General features: G+C 39.2%; 1 protein-coding gene across 1 annotated transcript in view; it reads right to left on the bottom strand.

Annotated features, from left to right (window-relative positions):
* LOC124712526 (GTPase-activating protein CdGAPr) overlaps positions 1–19,333 on the bottom strand; it is a 456,387-nt gene that overhangs the window by 12,949 nt on the left and 424,105 nt on the right. The window contains exons 15-16 of the mRNA XM_047242840.1: positions 6,875–7,993; positions 46–509 (exon numbers count right to left, since the gene is read on the bottom strand). Of these exons, the coding sequence (XP_047098796.1) occupies positions 46–509; positions 6,875–7,993 (1,583 nt within the window). The remainder of the gene's footprint in view (positions 1–45; positions 510–6,874; positions 7,994–19,333) is intronic.

Raw genomic sequence — 19,333 nt, 5'->3', positions numbered from 1 at the left:
ATACAAGCATGTGCAATAAGATAAAAAGTGATATAAGTTGGTTACCTCATGTGTTCCACCAGCAGTACGACCTGCTCGTCTCTTCAACCGCTGCAGCATCTCATCACGCTCCCCACGAAAGCTTTCCGAGCGATATTTTTCACGTAAGAACGTCCGTCGCTCTTGCTTGTAGCGTTCAATACGTTCTCGCCTTTGTGGATCATCATCCTCAGGCAAAGGCAGAGGAAGAGGATGAGCAGGAGCCTGTGATGTTGCAGATGCCATGCCAGATGGTCTTAGTGTGGAATCCACATTAACATCAGGTGATGTTGTTGCACGCACAAGAACCGAAGATGGGAATCTTCCCCCATCTAATGACGAACTAAGGGAACCTGAAGAAAGCTGGCGGCGAGCGCGAGCCTCTCTTGCCCGCACGCAGGGTGGGAGTGGCTGAGAAGGCACTGACGTGTCACTCGGTCTTGCAGGCAGGGAGCGAACAGGACGGCGAGATCGAGCCTGTCCTCCTGTAGCTGTAGATGGCCAAATATTTCTAATGTATTTTCTTGGAGTATTTATGACAACAAGTAAAAATATTACACGGATAATTTAAAGAAAGTGATACTGCAATGAAAGTAGTATGTGAAGTGTAAAATGAAGCTCTTGTATACTTTTTCAACTAGATACGAGCTTAACTATATCGAAAGTCTGTATCAAAAGTTGTTTTCACTCTACACATTGGATGCTGTAAAATCATGTTGACTATCCTCCTATATTCCAGCCTCAATACCTCCCCTTGATATTTCTAGGAAGTTCTATGTCTTCACCTTCCTAGCCACTTTTTCTTTACCATTGTAAACCCAGAATGAACACTAATACCACTTCCCCGCCCTTCCATTGTTTGAATCCTCACAGGCTTATGTCATTCCATTCCCCAACTCCTCTTGTGTTAGTATCTTCATCACAATAGACCACCTTATTGATTTATATGATATTGAAAATGTGTTTGTGTATGTTTACATTTAACTTTTTCTTTCTGTAAATAAGGGTATGTATTCAAAGCTAGGATTGTTCCTTATGTGACTCTTATTACTCGTAACTGAGGGAATAAAAGAGCTTAGTAGCAGGAATGGGAGAGGTAGAGGCAAATGCTAAGAACCAGTGAAGCACTTTACCATTACAACCTGTTTAGGAGATACTTACAGAAATCCTTCCCATTCACCTTATAACCCTTGCCAAAGACAGTGTTATTGATGTTATTTTTATTCCATGTGGCTATCAATACCCATCATTCATCTGCAGGTGAATAATCGCCTATTTTCAATTTTTTTTTTTTTTTTTTTTTTTTTTTTTTTTTTTTTTTTTTTTTTTTTTTTTTTTAACACCAGGAAGTTTAGTCATGCATAAAGCAACCTTCAGCAGATTTTAATATCCTTTGAGACCCCACAGATTGTCTATAAAGAAACCTGCTTGCAAAATAGTTTTGCAACCTAACTTGTGACGTTTCTTGATCATGTGGCATGCCTACCAAACTGAATTATCAAAAGATGTGTTCAGAGAAGGAAAGTGCAGATGGGCCTATTCACATAACAGGTAGGGTAGGTGGTTAGTGTTAAACGTCCCGTCGACAACGAGGTCATTAGAGACGGAGCGCAAGCTCGGGTTAGGGAAGGAAATCGGCTGTGCCCTTTCAAAGGAACCATCCCGGCATTTGCCTGAAACGATTTAGGGAAATCACAGAAAACCTAAATCAGGATGGTTGGAGACGGGATTGAACCGTCGTCCTCCCAAATGCGAGTCCAGGGTGCTAACCACTGCACCACCTCGCTCGGTGTTCACATAACAGTGATACAGAAAGTTAAAATATACAAATTGACAGTTGACTGAAGAAGAACACTGCATTAAGCATTTACGCTTCATTATCACACATTCTACTCTTACAAAGAAACTTCCATTAAATTGTAAGTTGTGTTGCATGTTTTAAGAGTAGTCAGAAAATAGTGCCACCCACTTTTTGTTATCAAACTAGTAAAATGATACCTGTCTACCACTTTCCCTTGTACACCTTCTTTTATATCTTTCAGCAGTGACAGAAGACACTACTGCTTCATTTAAGAATATGGCTGGTACTGAAGCACATAGTTTAAGCAGTGTTTAGCAATACAATTCTTTCCCATAAACACGTAACACACAAATTGCAGACATTGACATCAGCAGAACTGTTATGAGGCCATCATAACGGCTGTATTCTTAGCCACATACACAGCATTATTAACCAAACAAAAGAGAAAGAATCACAAGACAACCACCTGATACACTGGTGATTCCTGACAACATCCAGTCAGTCAGTGACTTTATTTATGCTATTTTCTGTACAACAACACACGATTTATGCTCTTTGTTACTCGGTGTCATTGGAAATGTAATGTTGATCCAACCCAATACAGATTCTTAAAAAAAAGTTTGTATATTATAAAGAAACGGTAACCGACAAATTAATATTAGACAATGTGATCTACGTCCTTGAGAGAATCAATGGAATTCTGTTATTCAACTTTTCCAAAAAGGAAATGCTGTCAGTATCAAAGAGAATCTAATCTTTGTTCGAAATGGTGTGAGAGTGAATGTCTGTAGTGATGTTACTGTGCATTTGTCCCTGAGCACAAATGAAATTTAAGTGTTTATATCAAATTTTGACTGAAGTGACCGTTTTACATACTCACTTTCCATAATTTTAGTGCTTCTCACTTAATTACACTCTAAGCCACATGATTTAAAAGACATACTGATAACAAGGTGGTAAGTCTTGGAGATGCAAAGAAAGGAAAATTATGATTTAATGTCATGCTAATTACGAGATTATTAGAGACAAACCAAAAGATTAAACTGGACGGGAAGAGGGCACAAAACCACGAGCACTCACAGAAAACCTAAATCTGGAAGCCTGTATAGTGATTTGCGACCCATTTCTCCCAAATGCGAGTCCAAAGCCTTAAACAGTGCACCACCTCTCACTTTGTACTTGTACATATCAGTAGCTCTGCAAGTCATAAAGGTTTAATTAAATCCCTACTAAAGTATCAGTTCACTGCCTTAATGGGTACTAAACATCTAAATGTATTCTGCCTTACGGCAGGTCTTGTCATGGGTTAAAGCATTTTACGAAATTATTCCATTAATTTGTGACTTTTCATGGTATACAACATGTTGTTTTCATATTTTCAAGAAAGGTAATAGTTTCTGGCTGTTGCTATGCAGAAACCTGAGAAGGTGATACGTGGGAATGCTGGTTCAACAACGGACAACATTTTACAGAGTGATGGTGTTTACTTTTAGATACAATGCATTCATAAACAATTACTACCACCCCATGCTGTGGCAAAAATAAAGAATATAAAAAAAGTGAGCCTTGCTGACCCTAATATTTCCATTGTCTTATAATGTATTGTCTTGTGTGTCTGACATATTTCTTTTGTGTCAGGCCTTAACATCAGGAGACAGTGTCCATGTGCTTGTAAGATGTTGTTGTTGTTGTTGTTGTTGTTGTTGAGTGAGTATTTTACTTCTGAAGAAAAACTTGTCCAATAGCTAAAACATTTCTAATTTTCTTTTTCATTGTGCCTTTCTGTGATTCATGTGGTAAGTAGCAATCTATCCTTTTTATATGGTAGATATTTCTATAACCTACTCAAGAAATGCTCAACTGGGCTGAAGGTTACTGAAATTGAATCACTCTCCTGAAAAAATGAAATCAGGTGGTTCAAAATTGTTACCACTGTTTTGGTAGCAGAAAATTCCTCAGTATTGCTTGATAGCATTTTGCATTCTTGGTTTAGAGAACTAAAACTAGTGGACTAATACCTAATTATCTAAGAAAGTTGCTGTAAGTTTTCACTATAATGCTGTTGGTTCTTTCTTCTATTCCTGTAAATTGTTGAGGAAGACCACACATATTTTTTTTTTTTTTTTTTTTGGTGTTTTGGTGGGTATTTTCAATGTGTAGATTAAGATAGCTCAAACAAGTACTGCTTGTCACTCATTTCATGCAATGCTCAGTGTTCACAAAAAATTTCAGTTTGTTCCTCATTACAACCCAAAAATTTTTTGATGTCGAATTTTATGTGCCCATTCAATAGAGTGGTAGCCTAGTTCTACATTCAAATTAACAGAGACAGCTAACCCCAAAGAAAATCATGCTTTGGCAGTGACAGAAGTTGTGTCATTGGTGATAGCAGTCACCCCAGTGTGAGCTTGTACATGAGGTGGGGCAGGTCAGGCAATGAAGACAGGTCTACCATTATGATGAGTATCAGAGGCCACTGACACTTTCATTTCTAAATCCCAAAGTGTACTACAATACAGTACATATTACAATGTTAGAGCTATTGAAAATGAAACATAATACCATCCTGTGAAAATGTCTTGAAAGTGATACTGCCCCAGGTTGTATTGTATTTCCACATTTAGGTTACCAAACATTGACTGACTTGTTCCCTAGGCAGCTCTTGGTGTTCCAAAATCCATCTATGATGATACATTACACAATCATAAACTTTTTGTTCACACATGTTGAACTTCCAAATCTTCTTCAGTGTACTTTGAAAGCATAAGCAATGGGCAGTACTCTCATTTTAACAAATCTGTCCTGTGTCTGAAAGCTATTTACAGCTAAATAATGAATTATAATTTTCAGCCATCTCTTGAAGAACTGTGTAGAATTCACTGTGCTTGTGACACAGTTGACAGTAAACAAATGGCTGTCAACGAGATGTGATACCCAACTACAATACGAGGTTCCTTTCCAAATTCATCATTTGAAAAACATGGGATCATCTTATATTTGTAAATTAAACTATTGCTGCTGAGGTAAACATTTTTACAGTGTTTAATAGATTAACGTAGAGTTTGTCTTACATTTACAGATGAATCTTTGGCTACTGATGTTATGTAGCAATTTAGCTTGAATAGTTCTGCAGAGTGGAGTTTACCAAATAATACTTTTGTTCAAATAGGCTCGAGATTTCCTGATGCACAAAAGAACACAATACATATCAATCTTGTTCAAACAATGACATGACATTTGACTTGCAGCACTAATGCAATGGATGGGTATATGAAATACTATGAACTGGACACTATAACAGCACAATGGCCTGATTAAAAATTTAACAGTTTGGTAAAACACTGGAGGAAATAGCATTAAATTCTATCGACTCACACGCTTTTGTTGTATCTGAACATGTTTGCAATAGATATTCTCATACATGAATGGATACTGTAAACATTATGCTGCTTTTTGTTAGTAAAGGTAACATTCAAATGTGAAAATCTTGTCCTTCAAAAACCATTACATTATTCTGAACCACCCAGGTTAGTATTTTATTTGGTTCTTAGAAACTAATGATTTATGAAGTGCATTGCAACACAAAATTCGGTAGCTGTTCATGTATTACAACACTGGGGCAAAATATTACCAGCTTTTCATCAGCTTTAGAACAAGATGGTAACATTCAGATGAAACGAGAAATAAAATTAATCCAGAATTAAAGTCTAACAAGCAGAACAAATCACATTAAACTGACTACAATTGTTGTTGCAAAAATAAATTATAGTGGAAAGACCCATTGTGGAGTCAGCACCAAGAGACACCATTAGATCGCGAGGATGAGCAAAAGTTCTACAATTGGATTTAATTTTTATTGTGATCTTTTATTTATGTATTAGTTGCTGTTGTTATACATGTCCTGCACCCTAGAAGATACAACCGTTCGTGTTTCACGGTTGCTCCAGCCTAGCACTATGGAAGGCTTAGAGGGGGAACAGTGACATAAGCTTAGCTGAGAACTATCATGAGTGGGGCGAGGGGTGTGGTGAGTGGGCAGCAAATTTCGTCTTGCTGCCAACCATGGAAATCTGCACTGCTAACTTATGAACTGCTTTTTATGAACATCTACCATTTAAACTGCAGTTTTCCTGAACCCATTTGTACTTAGAGTCGAATTGATTTTAAAATTTGCCAAATGTTCAACAATAGCATACATTTCTGCAGGAGATGCTAAAAGTCTAGACTGTTGTGGACACTTGGCATGAGGTACGATGCAAATGATTGGTGGGGGGGGGTGTCAGCTGCTGGTTATACACATCCATTGAGAGAGTGGCGAGCAGACAATAGGTTTTTGTAGTAAAAGATATTGTAACATTCTCACATCAGTATAGAAGTGGAATCTGCTTTGTGTTAAAAAAAAAAAAAGAGCCTGTAACATACTCGGGAGAAACAGCCAAATATTTGTGACAACTCCACTGTTAGGACAATGATGATGATGACGACGACGACGACGACGACAATGATGATGATAAAAAATAGTGGTACCACATGTGATGGTCTAAACAAAGGATGCAGTGATCAATTTCTTCTGTTGATTTTATTTCTCCTTGTATTATGAAATGGCAACTTACGTGAACAGACACCTCAAGTCCCCAATAAAAGTTTGTAATTTTGATTAGTCGCAATATGTTAAAAAATAAATTTTTCTCAAGGAACTTTTTAAAAAAGCGGGGGTCATCTTATAGTTGGGTAAATATGGTACTAATGAGAATAAAACCTCTATAATACTAAACATTAAAACAACAAAACATGAACAAATAAATAAAATACAGAAATAAAAATAGTTCATTCCATTATGTGAGTGTATAAGTTATTAGAAAACTATCAGAATAATGTCATTTTATACGGGACTGAAGAATCAAATAAATTCAACAAAATGAGACCACGTATAAAACCACAGCTCTTCACATTTCTACTCTCCAACACTAACATTACAGAGAGCTCTCTTGTGCTGTAATAGGATATGATAAAAAATTAACAGCACACATTTTCTTTTTTCATTTTTTTACTGACCTTGACTACGTATTTCCTCCAATTCTTGCTTCATCCGCCTCTCACGCAAAATCTCGCGTCCAATCTCAGATTCAAATCGACGCCTATTGTTGTCCAGGGGTAATTTGGAAGTGGGACTGGTTTCACGAATAGGACTACTTCCTGAGGAATCACCAAAATCTTCTGTATCATCCAAATTTGTTTCCAAGAAAGGTGTTGACCTGCTACCACTTCCAGAAGATGTGTTCCTTCTTCTCCTGTGAGGGCTGGTTTCTGCAGATGGTGCACTGTCTTCTGAGTTTTCTTTGTTACTCTGCCTGGAGAGTGAGTTTCTTTCACCACTAAGAAAATTTTCCCGGAAGTAAATATCAGCATTATTTTTTCCCACATAATTATTGTTATTACTACTGCAATCATCCACTGCTGAACCTGAAGGAATTGTAGCACTTTCTATTACTTCTGGTGGGTTTTGACATTCATTATGGTCAGCTGGAGATGCCTGCAGTGTCCTTGAATATTCAGCACTATGATTAGAGTATTTTTCTGGCCCAGTCACGTCTGACGGTTCACTCTCATTGACGCTTTCCTCTGCCATTCCAGGACTACTAACAATATTGTTCCCACTATCATAACCTACATTCCTATTATCACATAGTCTGTTATCACTTTTCTGAACAGCTCCTCTTGGAACATAAGGATCTGTAACTACTGTAATAATATCACTTTGAGTATATGATGTAACACCAGAAGCAAACTCCTCTTGTACACTCTGTGGTGATTTCTGGGATCTTTCTTCTGTTCTCACATTAGCAGAGGCTGCAACACTTCTACCACCTGCAACACTTTCTGTAACCACATTGCAGCTTTCATCATCTAGTAATTCCGAAATTGAACCATCATTAGATGGAGTATCTCTTGTCGAAACAAAAGCATTCTTCACATCATCAGTACTAACAATTTCTGTTTTTTTATGTTTTAGATCACCATTATTTTCTAACTCGTTGTCACAGACTGTGGTATCTAACAGTGTTGTACTTCCTGCTATATCTGACCCCAGATCCAAATTGGAACTTGTGTCCAATGTTTCATGGTGGCTACTGTCAGAGGGACTCTCACTGATTCTGCTATCTGCTTCTGAAACTGTAACAATACTCAGTATCACACATTTGTAACAAACTAAACTTCACAGCTAAATACACCAAAAACACTTAAAATCACAACAGCAGCAAAGCTATAAGAAGCAAAACTGAGCCACACTCTGCAAGAAATTAAGATAAATCCATAAAACTATTATTTTTTATCATTCGCCGAGTATGGATGCAAAGAGCATCTGGAGGAATTTGAAATGAACCTATAAATTCATGGCTCTAAGGACACAGTAACACTATGGGAAAATATGTCATATGGAATCCAGGCAAGGTGTTAATGCAGTGACCAGTAGTGTGTGTGTGTGTTTGTGTGTGTGGGGTGGGGGGGCTGTCAAACTAAGAACCCATAAAAACTCCAATTTTACAAGTGTCTATTATCTGCTTTCAGTCTATCTGGTCAACATTCCAAATGATTTAAAGTATATATCAGTTTCCTCTTTGGCAGCCCTGCAGCCAAGCGACTAGCGCGAGGTTTGGTGTTCTCGTAAAGATAAGTTATTTTAGATTATAAAACACATAGATTAGTACTGATTACGTGGTAAATAAGTGTATTAGTGTGCCGTTTAAGTGTACCATTAAAGGTTTCATTTCTCATTACGTAATATAGCAGAAAACGCGAAAAGACCGTACAGTCGTATTTTCTGTTTACGTTCTGCTGCAGCAAATCTATAGAATTTCGTTTAGTTGTTCCTTGCTCTCTCCAGCAATTTAACTTAGCGTACCTCTTCATTATTTAACTAGCATTTCCGGAAAGTAGCGTAAAGTTTAACTTGTTGTTTCAGAAACTTTGCACTTTTGTTTTTGTTTACACACAGTTGCGTATAGGCCAAATTTGTGTAACCATATTTTCGTGTTTATCTGTAATTTAACTGACTTATTCTTAATAAATTATTACGTTTATCATGAGTGAAAAGTGCTTGACTTGCCGTAGAATTGTTAGGTCGGGGCTTTGGTGTGATGGGTGCTGTAGTTTTTTCCATGTGGGTGACTGTAGTGGCGTGGGAACAGGGGAAGTAAATGAGACTCATCAGTGGTTTTGTAGGATTTGTAGTAGAGATAGGAAGATACTGGACCAGGAGGGGAAAATTGCTGCCCTTCAGGCTGAGTTAGACAAGGCCAGGGGAGATCTTGACAGGTTAAGGAGGGAGAAGGGTAAAGAGAGGTGGGAAGTGGCAACAGGCAACAGGAGGAACAGGCCTAGAACTTTGTCTGACAGCTTTATGGTGAATGTGGAAAATAGATTTGACCTGTTGCTTCAGTTAGAAGCTGGTGAGCCTCAAGCAGTTACAGGTGTAGACAGGGCACAACAAACTTTCAGCAGCAAATTGAAAAGTAAGAATGTAGGGAAATCAGTAAAGAGAAAGAAAGTGTTGTTGTTAGGTAGTTCCCATGGAAGAGGTGTTGGCCAACTCTTGCAGGATGAACTAGGATCAGAATACCAGGTCACCAATTTTTTTAAACCTAGTGCTGGTCTGGAGCAGGTGACAGAGGATTTAGGATCACTTTGCAAAGATTTCACTAAGGAAGACACCGTGGTTATAGTGGGTGGGGCAGGTAACAGTATTGACAGAGATCCTGGGTACAGCATAGAGTGTGACCTGGCGAAGATTGCATCAGCATCGAGGCATACCAGTGTTGAGTTTGTATCTGTTCTTGGGCGCCATGACCGACCTCATTTGAACTCTTCTGTCAAGAGAGTTAATTTGGAGCTGGAACGGCTGCTCATGTCGGGTGCGGGGTCACACATTGGTGTGGTTCATGTTGATTCTGTCAGTAGGTGGGATTATACTAGGCATGGCCTTCACCTCAACAGGAAGGGGAAGGGTAAATTGGCTGGGGAAATAGCAGGAAAGTTAAAGGGGGGAGGCACTGTCATGAGTGGTAAAATACCAGTGGTTATAGGATTCAGAAAAGACCCTTTTTTAGGGTAGGGAGGACAGAAAGAAAACAAATTTTAAGAGAGGTTAGAACTGAGACAAACCTTCAGTTTGAGAAAGAAATCAAAAAACATAATTCCAGCTTATTACATCAACATAAACAGCCATTGGTTAAGAATTTTCAACTGTCAGCAGATATTTTAACTCCATCCAATTTTAAATCAGTCAATGTGAAATGTCAGCTATCTTTATTGCATCAAAATATTCGAGGACTGAGAAATAAAATTAATGAACTAACTATCTGCATAGATGAATTAGAGTCTTCAAACCCAGCTGACATAATCTGCCTCTCTGAACATCATGTGACCACTGGTATAGAACTTTTAAGTGTTACAGGGTTTAGGTTAGCATCTCACTATTGTAGATCAGAAATGGAGAAAGGAGGAGTTGCCACATTCATCAGGAACTGTCATAAATTTAAGAACATAGACATTCATAAATTTTGCCTAGAACAGCATATGGAAGCATGTGCAACAGAATTAGATTTTCACAAAAAATCTTTCATAATATTAAGTGTATATCGAGCACCTGCAGGTAACTTTAATCTGTTTGTAAACCACCTTGAAGCTGTACTGGCCCATTTAACAACCAAAAACAAAGAAATAGTGGTTGCTGGTGATTTCAATGTAGATTTCCTTAAAGACTCTCCCAATAAGAACCTATTTGAGTTAGTAACACTATCATTCAACTTAATTCCCACAGTAAAGTTCCCCACTAGGATAACCACTTGCTCACAAACAGCCATTGATAATATCTTTATAGAAAAGTCAAATGAACAAAATTATATTACAAAACCAATAGTCAATGGCCTCTCAGACCATGACATGCAGTTCCTTCTGTTAAATGTTAATACTGAACAGGATATAAAATCTGTTAAATCTGAGCTCAAGAGGGTAATCAGTAAGCCAAAAATTGATTATTTTAGGACACTCCTCAGAGACATTCACTGGACTGATGTTTACAGTGCTCATGGCATGAATGAAAAATATAACATCTTTGCTAATAAAGTGCTTACCTTATTTGAACACTGCTTTCCCCCAAAACTTACCAAGGTTAGAGCAAAGTCTACAAAGAAGCCATGGATTACTCGAGGAATAGGGGTATCTTGTAAAACAAAAAGAAAACTGTATCTGTCAATCCGAAACATTTCCAATGTTGATGCTATAGCACATTATAAGAAATACTGCAAAATATTAAAGACTGTAATACGGATGTCAAAGCAAATATATTACAAGGAAAAGATAGTCATATCAGATAACAAAATAAAGACAATATGGGATATAGTGAAGGAGGAGACCGGTAGAACCAGACATGAAGAGGAACAAATAGCATTAAGAGTAAATGATGCATTGGTGACAGATGTGTATAGTGTTGCAGAACTTTTTAACAAACATTTTATAACTGTTACTGAAAAGATGGGGTTGTCAGGTTCGGTAGATGCTGCTATGGATTACCTTAGACCAGACATTTCAAGTAACTTCCATAATATGAATTTGACCCTCACTACCCCAACAGAAATAATGTCCATCATAAAATCTTTAAAATCAAAAACATCTAGTGGGTATGATGAAATATCAACAAAGTTAATTAAAGAATGTGATTCTGAGCTAAGTAACATATTAAGCTATCTGTGTAACCAGTCGTTTATCAGTGGAATATTTCCCGAATGGCTGAAATATGCTGAAGTTAAGCCACTGTTTAAGAAGGGAGATAAAGAAATAGCATCAAATTTCCGTCCAATTTCACTGTTGCAAGCATTCTCAAAAATTTTCGAAAAAGTAATGTACAGTCGTCTTTATAACCATCTTATCTCAAATAACATACTGTCAAAGTCACAGTTTGGATTTCTAAAAGGTTCTGATATTGAGAAGGCTATCTACACTTACAGTGAAAATGTACTTAATTCATTAGACAAAAAATTGCAGGCAACTGGTATATTTTGTGATCTGTCAAAGGCATTTGACTGTGTAAATCACAATATCCTTTTAAGTAAACTAGAATATTATAGTGTAACAGGAAATGCTGCAAAATGGTTCAAATCTTATATCTCTGGCAGGAAACAAAGGGTGTTATTAGGAAAGAGACATGTATCAAGCTATCAGGCATCATCCAACTGGGAACTAATTACATGTGGGGTCCCACAAGGTTCCATTTTGGGGCCCTTACTTTTTCTTGTGTATATCAATGACCTTTCATCAGTAACATTACCAGATGCCAAGTTTGTTTTGTTTGCTGATGATACAAACATTGCAATAAATAGCAAATCAAGTGTAGTCTTAGAAAGATCAGCCAATAAAATATTTGTAGACATTAATCACTGGTTCCTAGCCAATTCTTTGTCACTAAACTTAGAAAAAACACACTACATGCAGTTCAGAACTTGTAAGGGGTGTCCCAAGAGTATATGTCTAACATATGATGACAAGAAGATAGAAGAAGTGGACGGTGTTAAATTCTTGGGATTACAGCTTGATAATAAATTCAACTGGGAGGAGCACACCACAGAACTGCTGAAGCGTCTTAACAAATCTCTGTTTGCAATGCGAATTTTGTCAGACATAGGGGATATAAAAATGAAAAAGCTGGCATACTATGCTTACTTTCATTCCATAATGTCATATGGGATTATTTTCTGGGGTAATTCATCAAGCCAAGCTAAAGTTTTCCGGGCACAAAAACGTGCAGTAAGAATTATATGTGGTGTGAACTCAAGAACATCCTGCAGAAGCCTGTTTAGGGAACTAGGGATACTAACTACAGCTTCCCAATATATTTATTCCTTAATGAAATTTGTCATTAAAAATATATCACTTTTTCAAACCAACAGCTCAATTCATGGAATCAATACTAGAAATAAGAATAATCTTCACAAGGATTTAAAGTTACTTAGTCTTGTACAAAAAGGTGTGCATTATTCAGGAACACACATTTTCAATAACTTGCCAGCAGCCATAAAAAGCTTAACAACCAATGAAATTCAGTTTAAGAGAAGCCTAAAGGATTTATTGGTGGCCAACTCCTTCTACTCCATTGATGAATTTCTGAGGAAAACCAACTGATTTGTATATAAGTACAACATAACTTCTGCACAATTTCAGTGCAGTAATGTGTTCACTGAAAATTTGTGTGTGTGTGTGTGTGTGTGTGTGTGTGTGTGTGTGTGTGTGTGTGTAAGTATAATCTAACTTCTGCACCATTTCAGTGCAGTAATGTGTTCATTGTAAATAAGTATTACAGTAGTTGTATTACATGTTTCTTACCTTATAAATAAATATAAAACTTTTTTATTTTAAATTCAGTGCAATAGTATTTGTAAAATGACTCTTAGTGTTCATTAAAAAATGACGATCATTCCACTTGGGACCTGTGGAATGGTACATTAGCTTATTTGTTTTAGTTTAAATATTTGTCATGTATTGTTGTTTTTCTGACATGTTCCACATCCTGGAGGACCTCCTCACTACGGATCAATTGGAATGAAAGTAAATCTAATCTAATCTAATCTAATGCAGAGTGCAATGGTACTGTGAAAATCTAAACTTTACTCACTTGGCAAATCATAAAGTGGACTGCTTTTCATCCTCTTTTTTTTCATACCAAGTGTAGATTAAGTAACAGTAAATTTGGATGACTGCAATTGGTGCAGTGTAGCATTGCGTTATATTTCCAGCATTGGATGTGCTGCTCTTACAAAAAACATGCTATAGCTCACATAACATATTTTTATGATTGAAAGACTTCATCAGCATGGGGCAGTATTATTGGCTGTTCTCCCCCCCTCCATGCAGTGTAATCTGCCATGCCTGGTAAGGCTCTGCAGGTACCTACAAAACACCAACAAGGACACAGAGCTCTACAAAGAGCAGTGTTGGCTGATGCATGGTCTCTTCTACTCAACTTGCTGAAACATCAATCACAAAGCTATGCTGAAACATCAATCACAAAGCTATTTTAACCGAAGCATAATTCAGTGGTAATGGTTCTAGGGCTAGATAGTTCAGATTCTGGCTGTGGTAGATACTTTCATCAATATGACCTGTAAATCAAGGAGAGGCCCTCATGATCAGTTTTCAGTTACCGCACTGTGTCCCACTACTATGGGTTAAAATGTAATCCTCGTATCTGTTTCTCAAGATGTGATCCTATTGATGATCCACGAGTTGAATGAGAACATCTGCTTCACAAGCTGTGACGTGGTTTCAAATGGAACAGTGATCCGAAAATGTATAATACATTTCTTTACTTCACGTCTATGATAATAAATATTGTAGGTCCTCAGACTACAGGTTTTGGTCAGCAATGACTGTCTTCAGATCTGCAGCAAAACACAAATACAACTAGCGGAAGTCTACAGCTTAAAACAATAAAATAGGCCATACATGTGACAATTAAGTGCTTAAAATACGATGAGGTGTACCTGTCCAATATACTGGAGCCGTAGTGGCACTGTCAAATTCCAAACACAAAACCAGCAGCCCCAGCATCATCACAAACATATAAATTATGGTATATACTACAGTCATCTTGTCAGCAGTGCTGCTGTTCAAAACAAACTATTGTATAGTAGCTACAAAATGTTTGTGTCACAAGCTCAGCAGATGTCACTTCTGTAGGTGCACACATGTTCAAAAATACAGCCAGTGAAGTCTGTAACAGACTTACCAGTTGTTAAAGTCATCACAGTAATAAAACACAATAAATTAAGGCATGACAAAAATGAGATTATTAAAAAGGAAAAAGTTAATTGACAATAATTCTGATACACTCTAGAGGTGAATTTCAGATGAAAATACAAACGCATAACTAATAACCAGCTTATGGAATACACTGAATAATATATAAATGACAAAAACAAACAGCAAAAGAAGCCCAGTGAACGGAAACATACTGTAGCAAATATTCAGCGCCCTCTGTTGGCGCTACCACCAGAATGCCGCATTGGTGAGAAGTGGTTGGAGGAATGTAACAGCCAGAGGTCCCCTAATACTCTGCGACATGCTGTTCTCAGAAAATAGTGATAAAACACTATACCAGTCCATTAACAAGATTATCTAGTTAGTGAAACATTTTATATAAACAGAGAAGGGACAAGAAAATACTAGAGTTATACTCTCAACATAAGAAAACACTGGGCATTTTCCGCAATTTCTTTTTGTCATTTTTATACCATTCTGTGTATTCCATAAGCTAGTTATTACTTACATCTTAATATTTTCATCTAAAATTTGCCACTAGAGCATATAAGAATTATTGTCACTTAACTTTTTTCCTTTTGAACAATCTAACTTCCGTTGTGTCTATAGCATTTTATTACTGTAATGACTTTTACACCTGGCAAGCCTACTACAGACTTGACCGACTGTATTCTTCTTTTTCTTTTATATCATACAATTATATCGTTGAAGAATGTGTATACACCTACAGCAACATCTCTGGTGAGCTAGCAACACAATCAATTTGCGGCTACTGTACAGCAGTCTGTTTTCAACAATAGCACTGCTAACAAGATGACTCTAGTATATAACATAATTTATAAATGCGAGACAATTCTGGCACTGTTTTTGTGTTTGGCATTTGACGAGGCAACTATGGCACCAGTGTATTAGGATATGTTATTTATAAAACAGATACGTCTTATCACATTCAAAACATGTAATTTTTGCACATGTATGTCAGTAACCCTTTTCTTCATGGCCCATTTTATTGTTTTAAGCTGTAGACATCCACATGTCATATTTGTGTTTTTCTGCAGATCTGATGACAGTCACTGCTGACCGAAGCTGTTTGTCTGAGGACCTACAGTATTTGTGATCACAAACAAGAAATAAAGATATTTAAGAATATTAGTGATCCTCTAGGTGCTATCAGAAATGTTTTCTACAGACATTGTGTTTCACCCTCCGCCCCTATCATCAACTACACAATGAAACTCAATGCTATAGTTCACAATTATCTACACAAAACACACATACTAAGTCATACAAATCATGCATCATAAAACAACAGTTCCAGTATTCAAGAAAGAAAATACCCAGTCCTATTAGGTGGCCGAACACAGGCTTCACATCTCCCAGCCAACGAGACATATACATACCCCCCTCTCCTCTCTGTCAATAATTGTCAACAGGACACAATGGAAAAGGCAAGTCATGGTAAAACACATAAATGACATACAATTCTGCATTCTTTAAATCTACTGAGAAGAGCTAAGTTTAAAGACCCGCTGAATGTACCATCTTATTACCAGAAAACATTGCTTTCACAACAGCGACTGTGCGCCAAGCTCAATGTTCACCATGAACTGGTAATTTCTGCCTTAAGATCCACCCCTCCCCAATAACAACGCTGTGCACCCTGTGCCTGCTGTGATTGTGGATGTATAAGTCTAATACCAATTTGTTGCAATGTTAGGGTGCAGGCTTTATGACCACCTTGCAAATACAGTAATCAAAAATGCAAAATGTGAAGATAAAAATTTCCTTGCAAAATGCATAATGAACATTACAGACATGCTTAACCTTCAATTGTTATGGTGATGAGAAGGAAAGTTGCCGCTCACAATTACAGCTTTCGGCCATTGGGCTTCGTCAACAATAAATAAACATGCACGCACGCACGCATAAACGCAACTCACATACACAACTGCTATCTCAGGAAACTGAAATCACACTGTGAGCAGCAGCACCGGTGCATGATGGGAGTGGCGACTGGGTGGGGGTAAGGAGGCTGTGGCAGGGAGGGGGAGGGATAGTGATAGTGATAGTATGGTGGGGGTGGCAGACAGTGAAGTGCTGCAGGTTAGATGGAAGGCAGGGGGAGGGGGAAGTAGCAGAAAAGGAGAGAAATAAAAAGACTTGATGTGGTGGTGGAATGATGGCTGTGTAGTGCCGGAATGGGAACAGGGAAGGGACTGGATGGGTGAGGACAGTGACTAACGAAGGTTGAGGCCAGGAGGGTTACGGGAACGTACGATGTATTGCAGGGGAAATTCCACCAGTGCAATTCAGAAATTCTGGTGGTGTTCGGACAGGTCCATATGGGACAGGCTGTGAAGCAGTCATTGAAATGAAGGATATTATGTTTGGTAGGATGTTTAGCAACAGGGTGGTCCACTTGTTTCTTTGCCACAGTTTGTCAGTGGCCATTCATGCAGACAGACAACTTGTTGGTTGTCATGCCTACATAGAATGCAGCACATTGTTTGCAGCCTAGCTTGTAGACCACACGACTGGTCTCACAGGTAGCCCTGCCTTTGATGGGACAGGTGATGTTAGTGACCAGTCTGGAGTACGTGGTAGTGGGAGGATGTATGGGAGAGATCTTGTATCTAGGTCTACTGCAGGGGTATGAACCATGAGGTAAGGGATTGGGAGCAGGGATTTTGTAAGGATGGATGAGTATATTGTGTAAGTTCAGTGGACGGCAGAATACCACTGTGGGAGGGGTGGGAAGACATTTCTCATTTCTAGGCACAATAAGAGGTAATCAAAACCCTGGCGGAGAATGTAATTCAGCTGCTCCAGTCCTGGGTGGTACTGAGTTATGGGGGGAATGTTCCTCTGTGGTCGGATGGTAGGACTTTGGGGAGGTGGTGGGAGACTGGAAAAATAAGGAACGGCGGATTTGTTTCTGTAGAAGTTTGGAAGGATAATTACAGTCAGTGAAGGCTTCAGTCAGACCCTCAGTATATTTCGGGAGGGACTGCTCGTCACTGCTGATGCAACGACCACGGATGGCTTCTGCACAGAAGGGACTTCTTGGTATCCTTAACTTTCCAGTCTCCCACCACCTCTAAAGTCCTACCGTCCAGCCACGGAGGAACATTCCCCTCGTAACTCAGTACCACCCAGGACTGGAGCAATTGGATTACTTTCCCAACCAGGTGTAAAGGATGAGCCAGACTATAGGGGATTTTACTTTATTATATGAGGCTCCAACCGATAACTTCATTTTTCCATCGCGGCCAAGCCACGGCCGGCAGTGTTAGCTGCCTGTAAATTCTTTCGTCCCACGGTCTAGTAACAGGAAGTCAGCACCGAGGAAGGGCACCTTGATTACGCGCCTCTCTCATGTGCTTACGAGGTAACGCCGTCCCAGGCGTCGCTTAGCACGCAACGCTCTGGAAAGTTCCATGCCGCCCGCAAGGTTTTCTCGGTCCTGACCAATCAGGGCGGAGGAAGCCGCGTGGTGCGTCGAATATACGCGGCCGCCCGTCGCCGGGCTCGCTCTCTTGTATTCTTGCTCACCCGCGAGTCGGATGCACGCCCTGTAGCACTGAACATCTCCCGCTTCTCCCAGTGCTGCGGCACTGTGGACTTAGTTTTGGCAGACAACCACTTTCGGTAGCTTCGCGAACAATGTTCGCCAAATTGCAAGCTCTGGCTCACCCTCACCTCCCTAGGCCTATGTAGCCCCTTTCATCATGCTTTAGCCAATAAATGGCCTTTCTCTAAAAATTACACTATTATTCCATAACGCCCACCGCCTGCCCATACCCGCCATCCTGTACACAGGGTTTCAATTACTTCTCATCATGCCCTGAAATGAGAAATGTCCAGCCCACTATCCTTTCCACCACTCCCACAGTGGTATTTTGCCGTCCACCGAACCTACACAATATACTCGTCCATCCTTACACAACCCCTGCTTCCAATCCCTTACCTCATGGCTCATACCCCTGTAATAGACCTACATACATGTCCCATACATCCTCCCACCACCACATACTCTACACCGGTCACTAACATCACCTATCCCATCAAAGGGAGGGCTACATGTGAAACCAGTCATGTGATTTACAAGCTAAACTGCAGCCACTGTGCTGCATTCTATGTAGGCATGACAACCAACAAGCTGTCTGTCCACATGAATGGCCAGCGACAAACTGTGTCAGAGAAACAAGCGGACCACCCTCTTGCTGAACATGCTGCCAAACATAATATCCTTCATTTCAATGACTGCTTCACAACCTGTGCCGTATGGATCCTACCCATCAACACTAGCTTTTCTGAATAGCACAGGTGGGAACTTTCCCTGCAATACATCCTACGTTCCTGTAACCCTTCTGCCTCAACCTTTGTTAGTCACTGTCCTCACCCATCCAGCCCATTCCCTGTTCCCATTCCAGCACTACACAGCCGCCATTCCATCACCACACCCAGCCTCTTTATTTCTCTCCCTTTCTGCTACTTCCACCTTCCCCCGCCCTCCATCTAACCTGCAGCACTTCACTGTCTGGCACCCCCACCATACTATCCCTCCCCCTCGCCCTCCCAAACCAGTGCGCATGTCAATTGTTGACAAAGGCCAATGGCCAAAAGCTGTAATTGTGAGAGTCTTTTTGTTGTGCCTATTTGCGACTCAGTATCTCTGTTATATGGTGAGTGACAGCTTCC

The sequence above is a fragment of the Schistocerca piceifrons genome, chromosome 8 (assembly GCF_021461385.2).
Source record: "Schistocerca piceifrons isolate TAMUIC-IGC-003096 chromosome 8, iqSchPice1.1, whole genome shotgun sequence".
NCBI lineage: Eukaryota > Metazoa > Arthropoda > Insecta > Orthoptera > Acrididae > Schistocerca > Schistocerca piceifrons.
The sequence above is the reverse complement of the archived record's forward strand: the minus strand, read 5'-3'. Positions and strand labels throughout refer to the sequence as shown.